The sequence below is a fragment of the Crocuta crocuta genome, unplaced genomic scaffold (assembly GCF_008692635.1).
Source record: "Crocuta crocuta isolate KB4526 unplaced genomic scaffold, BGI_CrCroc_1.0 scaffold431, whole genome shotgun sequence".
Lineage (NCBI taxonomy): Eukaryota > Metazoa > Chordata > Mammalia > Carnivora > Hyaenidae > Crocuta > Crocuta crocuta.
The window spans coordinates 4,515,200-4,527,010 of record NW_027528859.1 but is presented as its reverse complement, the minus strand read 5'-3'; the positions used below and the strand labels follow the sequence as shown (position 1 = coordinate 4,527,010).

General features: G+C 40.8%; 1 protein-coding gene across 5 annotated transcripts in view; it reads left to right on the top strand.

The window, feature by feature from the left end:
* Window positions 1–6: 6 nt before the first annotated feature.
* MELK (maternal embryonic leucine zipper kinase) overlaps window positions 7–11,811 on the top strand; it is a 92,874-nt gene continuing 81,069 nt past the window's right edge. For all 5 annotated transcript variants that reach the window (XM_077756173.1, XM_077756174.1, XM_077756172.1 and 2 more), the window contains exons 1-3: window positions 7–14; window positions 7,444–7,539; window positions 9,241–9,326. In XM_077756173.1, coding sequence (XP_077612299.1) covers window positions 7,482–7,539; window positions 9,241–9,326 — 144 coding nt within the window. In that variant the 5' untranslated portion in view covers window positions 7–14; window positions 7,444–7,481. The remainder of the gene's footprint in view (window positions 15–7,443; window positions 7,540–9,240; window positions 9,327–11,811) is intronic.

The window sequence follows — 11,811 nt, the reverse complement described above, 5'->3', positions numbered from 1 at the left end:
CCTTCGCCCCGCAGGTCAGTGTCTCCCGCCGTAGTCAGGGCCGGGGTCGAAATTGTGCGCGGCGTGGGGGAGTGGCGGCGCGAGTCAGCTTGTCCCTGGCTCACCTGAGACTGGAGAATTTCCCCAAACCCCTCCGGGACGTGGACCTCACCTTACGAACCCACTTCCCGGTCGATACAATCAGCCTTTCCGACCCCCCAGTTTTCTCTTTTTGAGTGGGGATAATGATCGTACCTACCTCAGTTATTGAGGGGCGGGCCGAGCGTTTGCCGCGGAGGAGGCTGCGAGAGTTGTGAATTTCCGTGCCACGTTTCCGTGACCTTGTCTCCGCGAAAACGAGTTGAAGGAAGGGTTCCAAGTTATTTCTGTTCGTACAATCCAGTTTATTGGGGCAGTGCGGTTCAAACGGAATGTGTTGTGTGTTACCACCCCCTTTTCAGAGTCCAAATCCTTTCCCTTCCTTCACCGTCCCAAAGTAGTGGCTTAAGAGGCTCACACGAAAAGGGATATGCCCTGACTGCCAAAGCAGTAAAAGGAGCAGCACCACCAAGAAACCGGTGGGGAAAAAGGGAAACTCCCAGAGGCGAGCGTCCCAAGAAAGCACCTTGTATGAAAACTTGAGCTTTACTAACCTTTGGTATTTCTCTTTGGTAGTGGAACGGGTGTAAAGTGGCGGTGGGTTTCAGAGGTACCTGGAGTGTTGCTTAGAAGTCAGTATTCCCTGACTTTTTTGTTCATAGTTTGGTTTCTGTTTATTATGTTGTTTGGGAGACATCAGAAACTCCTTTACTGCACCCTCACGGGCTTGTTTCACTAGTGGATCTGTTTTTCCTGTGTGTCTACTGTGGACCAACCAGATGGGCAAATGAGTCCCCGAACGTCTTTAGGAATGAATGCCTCTTCGTTGGCCCTCCCAGAAGCCTATGCAAGGGAGCAGGACAGAATGTTAATTAAATGTATCAATTACACGGCTACATTATAAGCTATTTGATATTCTGTTTCTCATTTGAAAGATACTCAGCATCGGGATCTTACCAAGCTCATAGATGAGGTAAATGTATTACCCAGCAAGTAATAGCATAGCCCAAATAATACTGTTAGTAAGAAATTGCCCCCAATTTGTTGCTCTTCTGTAAAACTTCGTGATAAACCTACTATCTAAGCAGTTCTTGTTTCTTCAGGGAAGTGCAGCATCCCAGTCGTTTATGTCCCCAGTTCTATGTAGTCACACTCAGAGGATCAGGGGACATTCAGGTAACTGATTGGAGTGTAGTTTTCTTCATTATCTTCATTATCCACAGTTGAGAGGCTGCCTTCCTCATTGATCATCCACCTCCTTTAAACAGCGACAAAGTTGGGTTCCTCCAGCCCTGTCCTTCCTGTGTTCCATATTTCCAAACTTTTTTTTTTTTAATATTTTTATTTATTTCTAGGAGAGAGAGAGCGTGAACAGGGAAGGGTCAGAGCGAGAGGGAGATACAGACTCCGAAATAGGCTCCAGGCTCTGAGCTGGCAGTCAGCACAGAGCCCGACGCGGGGCTCGAACCCACGAACCACGAGATCATGACCTAAGCGAAAGTCGGACGCTTAACCGACTAAGCCACCCAGGCGCCCCTATATTTCCAAACTTTTGAGGACAAACAGGCACTTAAGAATATTTGCAGCCAGCTCCACGTACACAAAATTTAAAAACCGAGTCAAACCTGTTGTCCTTAAAGCAGTTTGCAGTGCAAGCACCAGTTTTCTTCTAAAAGTAGCAAAAGTGATGGGCCCTGGATTCAGTAGGTGTAATGTAGGCCCACGTTTGTTTTACACCTCCAAAAACATGGTGTACTGTGGGGGGAGGGGAGGAGATAATGACAAAGGAAGAAAGAGAAAAGAGGAGGTGCATGGTTCCAACTTAAATCGGCACAAGTTGATCTCTGCTAGTTGACTCGAGGCCATGACCTGGAAGTTCAAAATTCACTTGGGAGAAATCAATCAAGAAAAGTTTATTGTGAATGTTTATATTCCTCATCTGGGGATGTGACATCCAACATCATACAAATGATTTTCTCCTTTGGAGTGTGGTCGTTGGAATCGCCCAGTCCTTTGTATGGAATTTAGGTATGTGCAATGCGGGCAAGTAGGATTCTTAACATTTTGTGAGGCTTTTGTCCATTTCCATCTCATGGTTTTTAGGCTTTGAAATGTCTCTTTGTGTCTCCTCTTTAGCCCCTGTGTTCTCAATACCTCAGTACTGCCTTAGTTGGACTTTGCTCTCTAATGAACCTGATAGCAGGCAACTTTCCAAACAGATTTATCGCCTGACATTACCCCATTTCTAATCTCCTGCTCTTTCCTCCCTTATCAGGATCCCAAAATTTTTTTTCTTTTTTTTTCCCCCCAAGATTTTATTTTTAAGTAATCTCTACACCCAGCATGAGGCTCAGACTCAGAACTGTGAGATCAGGAGTCGCATGCTCCACTGACAGCCAGCCAGGTGCCCCAGGAGCCCAAAGATTTTATTGTGTTGACTAGACCTTTACTGCTGTTGTTGCCTGTTTTGAAATTTCTTAGTTCCTATGATTCCTGCGTTTTTGGGGGTGGTTCCACTTCATTCCCACCTTTGCCCCACTGACAATACTCTTCAAAAGATTTCTGAATTAGTACTGCTGTTAAGGATATATTTTATCCTGTGCCTCAGGTGCCAGTGAGAATAAATATGACCGCTATGATAGTTCTTGCCTGAAGTAACTTGCCACTCCAGTGGAAGCAGAAATGTTCCATTTTGGGGTGCCTGGGTGGCGGCTCTGACTCTTGATCTCAGCTCAGGTCATGATCTTGTGGTTTGTGAGTTTGAGCCCAACATCGGGCTCTCTGCTAATAGTGCAGAGCCTGCTTGGGATTCTGCCTCTCTTTCTCTCTGCCCCTCCCCTGCTTGTACTCTCTCTCTCTCTCTCTCTCTCAAAATGAATAAACCAAAAAAAATTTTTTAAAGTTCCATTTTATATCCCCAATTTTCTGTGGCCTGACTTTGCTTCTTCTATTGTCCTACCCCTTTCATGCAGGTTCAGCTAGATTAGAAGTTCAGTCTGCTTATTAAGTTGGTCCAATGCCATCTCTTCCTAGGAAATGGCTACTATTTATTGGATCAGAATGTCTTTTGCTCATGATCTTTATCTTTCTTGCTATAATAGCTTTGACATTGAAATTAAAACTTTTTTTTAAGGCTGATGTTTTTCCTCGAGTTTTAATTTTCATTCCAAAGCTTCTGCTGTAGTGCTCTGTTCATTGACCAACATTTCGAAGGCTTTTTAGCAGCTGACCATAATTTATCTTTTATCTCTAAGTAAAATGATTCATGAAATCAGAGTGCCTTATGCATTTTAATTTTTTTTTAATGTTTTATTTATTTCTAGGAGAGAGAGAGAGAGAGACAGCGTGAGCAGGGGAGGGTCAGAGAGAGAGAGAGAGTCACAGACTGAAACAGGCTCCATGCCCTGAGCTGGCAGTCAGCACAGAGCCCGACGTGGGGCTCGAACCCACGAACCGCGAGATCATGACCCAAGCGAAAGTCGGACGCTTAACCGACTAAGCCACCCAGGCGCCCCTGCCTTATGCATTTTAAAAGGAGATTTAAAAGGATGTTTGAAAAAGTATCCTTTGCGGCTTTTGGGCTTTTTTGGATTACATTCAATTTTTTCTGTACCTTGATTTAAGAAGATGCCCCATCCTCACTGTCTTAAGTTCCTCCTTTTATTTTATAAAAAATTTTTTAATGTTTACTTTTGAGACAGAGAGAGAACATGAGCAGGGGAGGGGCAGAGAGAGAGACACACACAAACAGAATCCGAAGCAGGCTCCAGGCTCTGAGCTGTCAGCACAGAGCCCAACACGGGATGTGGGCCTTGAGCTCGTCAACCACGAGCCGAAGTCGGATGCTCAACTGACTGAGCCACCCAGTCACCCTCTCCTTTTCTTTTACAAACTTGCCACATTTCTGAGGTTGGATTTGTATTCTAGATCTTCCAAAGTCATGACCATTTTTAAGGCTTAGTAACATTCTGGCCACTCAGCTCTGAGTGAGACAGAATGAACAACAGAGAACGTGAAGGTAGTGAACATGGTGCTGGCCACCCATCAATGTGAGCCTTCGGTGAGCTTGCTAGAGCTCTGCCTATTGGCGAAGGGAGACTATCTGGCTCTAGAAATGAGCACTAACACCAGGTGTCCACTACTGAGAAGCAGTAATCAAGTTTCCAGGTGTAACTCGCTTCCCAAGTCCCAGCTGGATATGCATGTACTCATTTAATATTAGCAAGAATGGGTTTGAGGATCCTGAACGCTGTTCTGTCAAAGCTATTCCACGGTTAGGTCACCAAGGGAGATTTGCCCACAGGGGTCAGGCCAGGCAAAGGGAGGATTTCATCTCTAGCTGGGTATTGGCCTCAAACCCCTTTATGAACTTGAGAGTCGTGGTGTGCCGTGCTGGCCTATGTGGGGCATTCTTTGTGCCTGACTCAGTGACCTCCAGTTTCCTGGGCCTCCTGATTCCTGCTTGGCTCTCTAAGGGGTGTTGGGGCGACTCCTCTCAAGTTGCTGTCCTTCCATACCAGCCTCTGGGAAGGCTGAGTCCCTTAAAGAGTCCCTTAAAGAAACCATTTCTGTATAGGTTCAGAGATCTTCACTCCCTGTCTACCCATAATGAAAGCTCCGCTTTGCAGCACCGGAACTCATGTCCTAGGACTTGACCTATAAATGAGCACATTTAGAAAATTTTAGAAGTCTACTTCCTAGAAACTTTCTTTTACTGTTTTATTTTTCTCTTCCTTCTTGGCTTCCATGAGACTATTCTTTTAACTCTTACTTCTCTTTCTTTCTGCCTTTTCCCACTCCTAGCTACAGGTCTGGTGTGGGCAAGACCTTAGCTGTCTTCATTTTAAAGATTTGTCTTTCACTTGTAAGTCTTTACGCTAACTCTAATTGATTTTGTGTGTTGTGAGAGATCCAATATTCTTTTTTTTTTTTCCCTTCATGTGGCTAACCCATTCTTCCTGCTCCAAATCTGCATTTCCATTTGCTGGTTCCTCTAAAAGCAATTTCAGTTCAGTACATGTCAACTTTTTTTTTTTTTCTGGAATCTTTGCACTTAAAATTCCCTCTTTTCCTAGTGCTTGTCTTCTCATTCTTTTCGGGGTAATGACTCCTGTTAAGGTCTACCTTAACATATCTTAGGTGTAGTAAGCTTGCTGCAGCAAGAGAAACCATACTTACCAGGAACTGAGAAGGGCCTTTTAGGATCTGAACTTCTGCTGCTGATTTTAAGAAAGGATTAGGGAAGCAAGGACCTGTTTTAGAATGGATGCTGTCAGAGCTGGGGCATTTCAGCACGTGGGTATCTTAGGAATCAGGAGGTGGGAGGATGTCATTGGTGAGGAAACAGCAGTCAGCTTAAGAAAAGAGTCATTATTTTAACTGCCTCTCTAATTTGATTGCCTGAGGGCTGATTTTCTTTTTCTCCCTTTTTCTCCTTTGAATCGGATCTTGACTTAAAATATTGCCTTCTCAGCAACTCATTCTGACCACTGTTGCTTATTTCTTTTCCAGTATTTATGACCAATTTTAATTATTTATTTGCTTTTTGTCTTCCCTGCTGGAGTGTGAGATTCATGAGGGCAGGAACTACTTTTCTTTCCTTCTTCGTTATAAGGCTTAGTGCTCAGTAAACACATCTATATGATAAATGAATAAAGGAAAATTCAGGGTTGACAGTCTGATTGCAGTAGCACTTCTGCCAGATACACTGCTAATCTCTAGTTAAAGTCAACTAAGCATATCCTCCACAAAGAAGACAAAGCTGATATGAGTGTGACTTTATGTACTCATGTACACAATAGGGGCCAACTCATCCCTGTTTTTTTTTTTTTAATTCTACCTAATTTTATTTTATTTTATTTTTAATTTTTTTTTTTAATGTTATTTCTAGGAGAGAGAGAGAGAGAGAGAGCGTGAGCAGGGGAGGGTCAGAGAGAGAGGGAGTCACAGACTGAAACAGGCTCCAGGCTCTGAGCTGGCAGTCAGCACATAGCCCGACGCGGGGCTCGAACCCACGAACCGCGAGATCATGACCTAAGCGAAAGTCGGACGCTTAACCGACTAAGCCACCCAGGTGCCCCCTACCTAATTTTAAAACTCAGACAAAATCAAACAAAATCAACCAAAGACTTTTTTACCACTAATTTTTATATATTTTTTGTTACGTACTTGAAAGCGTAGTTGACCCTTGAACATGAGTTTGAAATGTGTGAATCCATTTATACATGGATTTTTTTTTGATAAATACGATACAGTACTGTAAATGTATTTTCTTTTCCATATGATTTTTTCTTTTTAAAGTTTATTTATTTATTTTGAGAGAGTGCATGCGAGCAGGAGAGGGGCAGAGAGAGAGAGGAAGTCCCAAGCAGGCTCTGTGCTCCACGCAGAACACAGAGCTCCACGTGGGGCTTGATCCCATGAACCTTGAGATCATGACCTGAGCCAAAATCAACAGTTGGACATCTAACCGACTGAGCCACCCAGGTGCTCCTTCCTTATGATTTTCTTAATAACATTTTCTTTTTTCTAGTCTACTTTATTGTAAGAATATAGTATATAATACATATGAAATACAAAATATGTGCTAATTAACTCTTTATGTTATTGATAAGGCTTCCTGTCAACAGTAGGCTGTTCGTAGCTAAGTTTCAGGGTAGTCAAAAGTTGTGTGTGGATTTTCAACTGTGCAAGGGAGTTGGTGCCCTTAACTCCTGCATCGTTTGAGGATCAACTGTGTATGTTACACATGTAAGTTGTGAAGCATAGCAATAAAATATGTATCTTATATGTTTTTAAAAATTGTATATCATTGGAATCTTAATTTGCATTTCCCTGATAACTAATAAAATTGAACTTTTTTTTCATGTTTTTATTGGTCCTTTGTGTTTCTTTATGAAATGCCTTTTCATTTCATTTGCTTTTTTTTTCTTTTGGGTTGTCTTCTATATTGTATATAGTATATTCGGGATAAAATCTCATTGTTTATAAGTGTTATAAATATTTTCTCACATTTATGATTTTCTCTTTTTTAAGGATGTCTTTAGATGGACAAAAGTTCTTAATTTTAACATTTAATTTTTTTATAATTAGCACTTTATCTTTTTAGAAGATTCTCTTCTGTCCTAAAATCATGACAATATTTTTAAAAATTTTTCAAGGTTTATCTTTCATATATAAGTCTTTGCTTGATCTGGAATTTTATTTTCATGTATGGCATGAGATAGGAATCCAAATTTCTTTTTAGCCATATAGTGAATCAGTTTTTTTGGTATCATTTATATGCCTAAGACTTATTTATATGTTCACTTATAAGATAATCTCATAGTAGTTTATTTTTGATCATGTACTATTTCTGTCTTACAGGTTCCTTTTACAATTTTGTAGAAACTTCCAGGAGGACTATGAAAGATTATGATGAACTTCTCAAATACTATGAATTATATGAAACTATTGGGACAGGTAATCATTTTCCTGGAGGCAGTGGACAGATCAATTATTTGAGAATATAGTGCATTTGGGCAGTCATGAGCTTTTCCGTTTATCCTGTGTAGTTTGAAAATTCTTCACCTACTTTAGAAAGAAAAAGTGGAGCAAGAGAAAGGAGAATAGGAGAGGCCTTGTAGGTCATTTTATTTAGAATAAAAGTCACTAGAGAGTTTTGAGCCAAGGAGTGATCTATCTGACCTTTTTTTAAAAAATAATTTTCCTGTGCTTTTATTTTTGAGAGACAGAGTGTGAGTGGGGGAGGGGCAGAGAGAGAGGGAGACAGAATCTGAAGGAGACTCTAGGCTCTGAGCTGTCAGCACAGAGCCTGATGTGAGGCTTGAACTCACAGACTGAGAGATCATGACATGAGCCACAGTCAGACGCTTAACCAACTGAGCCACCCAGGTGCCCCTGACCTTTGTTTTTAAGGGTCGCTCTAGCTGTTTGGTTGTGAAAAGATTGGGCTGGGAGAGGCAGGGGCAGAAGCAGAGAGATGTTAAGAGGTTATTGTAGTAATTCAGGCAAGTGATGCTAGAGAACATGGTGACTTGGATGAGGGTGATGGCAGTGAAGGTAGTGAAAGGGATGGGGTTCTGTACGTGTGTGTGTTTTAATATATTGAGGTGTAACAGTAAAGTATGCAAAGTAAATTAGTCTTGATGGAGGTTTTTTTTTTAATGTTTATTTATTTTGAGAGAGAGAGTGTGAGAGACCATGTGCATGTGCACAGGAGAGGGGCAGAAAGAGGGAGAGAGAGAATCCCATGTAGACTCTGTGCTGGGGGCTCAATCTCACAAATTATGAGATCATGACCTGAGCCAAAATCAGGAATTGGATGTTTAACCAACGGAGCCACCCAGGTGTCACTTCATGGAATTTTACAAACACATCCACCTATATGCTCAGATCAAGACAGATTTCTAATCTGACAGCACAGATTTTCTGTGTTGACAGAAGAGAGCCCAACATAGGCTCGAACTCCTGAACCGTGAGATCATGACCTGAGCCAAAGTTGGATGCTTAACTGACTGAGCCAACCAGGTTCCCCAGGAGTTTCTTTTTTAGATTATTAAGTTGGCAGTTTGTTTTAGATACTAAAGTGTAGACTTTTATCCAGCATTCGATCCAGTTTTGAAATATCATATCCTGCTTTGTTCTAGTTTTAAAAATGAGTGGATGTTTCCCATTGTCTTTTGTTTCAGCAACTTTATATTGTGTTCTAGCAGTTTTAATTATAAAGCAAATTTATTTGCAGTGTTATTTGTAAAGCAGATTTCTAAATAGTGAATTCTGTTTTCCTACTTCTTCTTTATAATGTTAAAGATACTATCATGGTGAAACAAATCTTCAGGTGAACATCGGATGAGGAGAGGCTAAAGTCATGGCTAGTGCTTTGGAAGCAACAGGAAGAGAGAGCCACAAACTTCTAGGAAAATATGGATTGATAGAGCCTTTTAGAAGCATATGGAGGGGCACTTGCTGGCTCAGAGCATGCGTCTTTTGATCTTGGGGTTGTGAGTTTGAGTCCCATGCTGGGTGTAGAAATTGCTTAAAATAAAATCCTAAAAAAAAAAAAGCATGTGGGAGGTATTTGTGCCTGAGACCTGAGGCTGCTTTATGATGACTTTAGGTTACTCTTGCTTATCTCTTCATAATATGTTTTCCTGTGCTTAGGTGGCTTTGCAAAGGTCAAACTCGCCTGCCATATCCTCACTGGAGAAATGGTAGCTATAAAAATCATGGATAAAAATGCACTAGGGGTAAGTTAAAATTATTAAACAAATATCTATAGATCAGTTTTGTAAATTAAAAACCCGAATTTGTTCTAATGTCCTAGTTACTACTTTCATTAGAATAGTATTTCTATAGCTTGTTTGTTTGCTTGTTTTTTAGATTGCAGGTTATGTATAAATCTTTGGTTTTAAAAAGTAAATCTGGGGAAGGGGTTACTTTGTCCTTAATTTTAATGCCAGGCAATGGCACAAATCTGAAGTCTGTAGGGTCCATTTTCCTGCACATGTTTCAAAGTCTTACAGGTGCTTCTGAAGATTAATATCTCCTGTACCTTCTCATGATCTGCTTACTAAATGCTGATCTCTTTTTTGATAGATGTGAGTTCTACAGTTTTATTCAAACTGAACTTTGAAGTTATATCATGAGGTCCTTTTTGTAATCAGCCTGTTTCTCATATACAGGGGCGTGTCCAGAACTGAGCGGAGTAATACCTCCTCAAACAGCCCATTCAATATGTGGTTTTGGTTTTAATGTACATAAAGTTTATTGTTTTTATATTAAGGGAAGATGGGTCTCTTTTGATGGTCGTTTTTGGGCATGTTAAACCTTTTTAGTGTTTGAAGTCACCCTGAGTGATCTTTTGTTTCTAATTCTTTCATCATCCCTTATATCATTTGGTCTCTTTGGTTTTCTTTGTTCTGGTCTCCTCCTGAGAATTCACTGGTCTCTTAGTATGTGTGTGTGTGTGTGTGTGTGGTGTGTGTGTGTGTGTGTGTGTGTGTGTGTGTATATCTGAGGCTGCTTTTTTTTTTTTGTTAAAAAAATTTTTTTAATGTTATTTATCTTAGAGACAGCACAATCAGGGGAGGGGCAGAGAGAGAAGGAGACAGAATATGAAGCAGGCTTCAGGCTCCAAATTGTCAGCACAGAGGCCAGTGGAGGGCTTGAACCCACAAACAGCAAGATCATGACCTGAGCCGAAGTTGGACGCTTAACCTACTGAGCCCCCCAGGCACCCCTGTTTCTTTTGTTTTTGGAGATAAATTAGAAAACAGTAAAAAAAATCATTTTGGTCTCTAACCAAAAATCTGAATGTTAAAAATTTTTTTTCGTGGATTGACTTAGCATTATAACTATTAGTAGTGTACCACTGAGTAAAACAACACAAACATTTTACAAATGTTGATAAAAAAACATAAAAAGTAACATTTTTAATTAAGTAAAGGTTTTTTTTTTTTAATGTTTTTATTTATTTCTAGGAGAGAGAGAGAGAGAGAGCGCGTGAGCAGGGGAGGGTCAGAGAGAGAGGGAGACACAGACTCTGAAACAGGCTCCAGGCTCTGAGCTGGCAGTCAGCACAGAGCCCGACACGGGGCTTGAACCCACGAACCGCGAGATCATGACCTAAGCGAAAGTCGGACGCTTAACCAACTAAGCCACTCAGGCGCCCCTAATTAAGTAAAGTTTTTAATAAAGTCAGATTTTTTATTTAGATACATTGTACTTTTTTGGTCTCCCTTGTGGAATGAGACAGAATTTAACATCAATTTTTACCTTATTTATTTATTTTTTCTAATTTTTTATTTTTAAGGACATGAGTGCTGATTAAATTGCATAAATAAGTCAGAAAGAATGTGAGTTCTGTTACAGCAGTGTCACTCACTTCTCTGAACTACTATGCCAAAATACAGTGACCTAATCAGAAATTATTTCTCATAATCTGTCAACTGACAATTCAGGCTCTCCTTCAGTTTATTTTTTAAAGTTTATTTATTCATTCATTTTGAGAGAGTGTGTATGCACAAGCCGGGGAGGTAACAGAGAGAGAGGAAGAGAGAGAATCCCAGGTAGGTCCCACACTTGCCAGCACAGAGCCCAACTCAGGGCTCCATCTCACAAACTGCAAGATCAGGACCTGAGCCAAGATCAAGACTTGGAAGCTTAATCGACTGAGCCACCCAGGCGCCCCTTTCCTTCAGTATTTTTATTTTTCACTGTTCATTATTGTATTTATTAAACTAATAAAAAGGCATTAAAAACCATTTTTCTTGAGCACTTGAAGCATTGATTACAAAACTAGTTAATTCCTTTAAGCAATTTAAACTTCAGTTATAATTTCAGTATGTCTTCTTCATATGAACATGGCAAATGCTTTATTTGTTTATTAACTTTTATTTATTTTTGAGAGAGAGAGAGAGAGAGAGAGACCGCACAAGCAGGAGAGCAGAGAGAGGGGGAGACACATAATCTGAAGCAGGCTCTAGTCTCTGAGCTGTCAGCACAGAGCCCAATGCGGGGCTTGAACCTGCAAACTGTGAGATCGTGACCTCAGCTGAAGTTGGACACTTAACCAACTGAGCCACCCAGGCGCCCCTGGAATGCTAACCTAAGGGAGTCTGAGATTGTTTTGATTTTTCTGGACACATCAAACTTAATCTTTCATAAAACCCTCACCTTTTTTATGTACACACAGATAATTTTTGTTATATTTTCCTGTGCTATTGAACACTT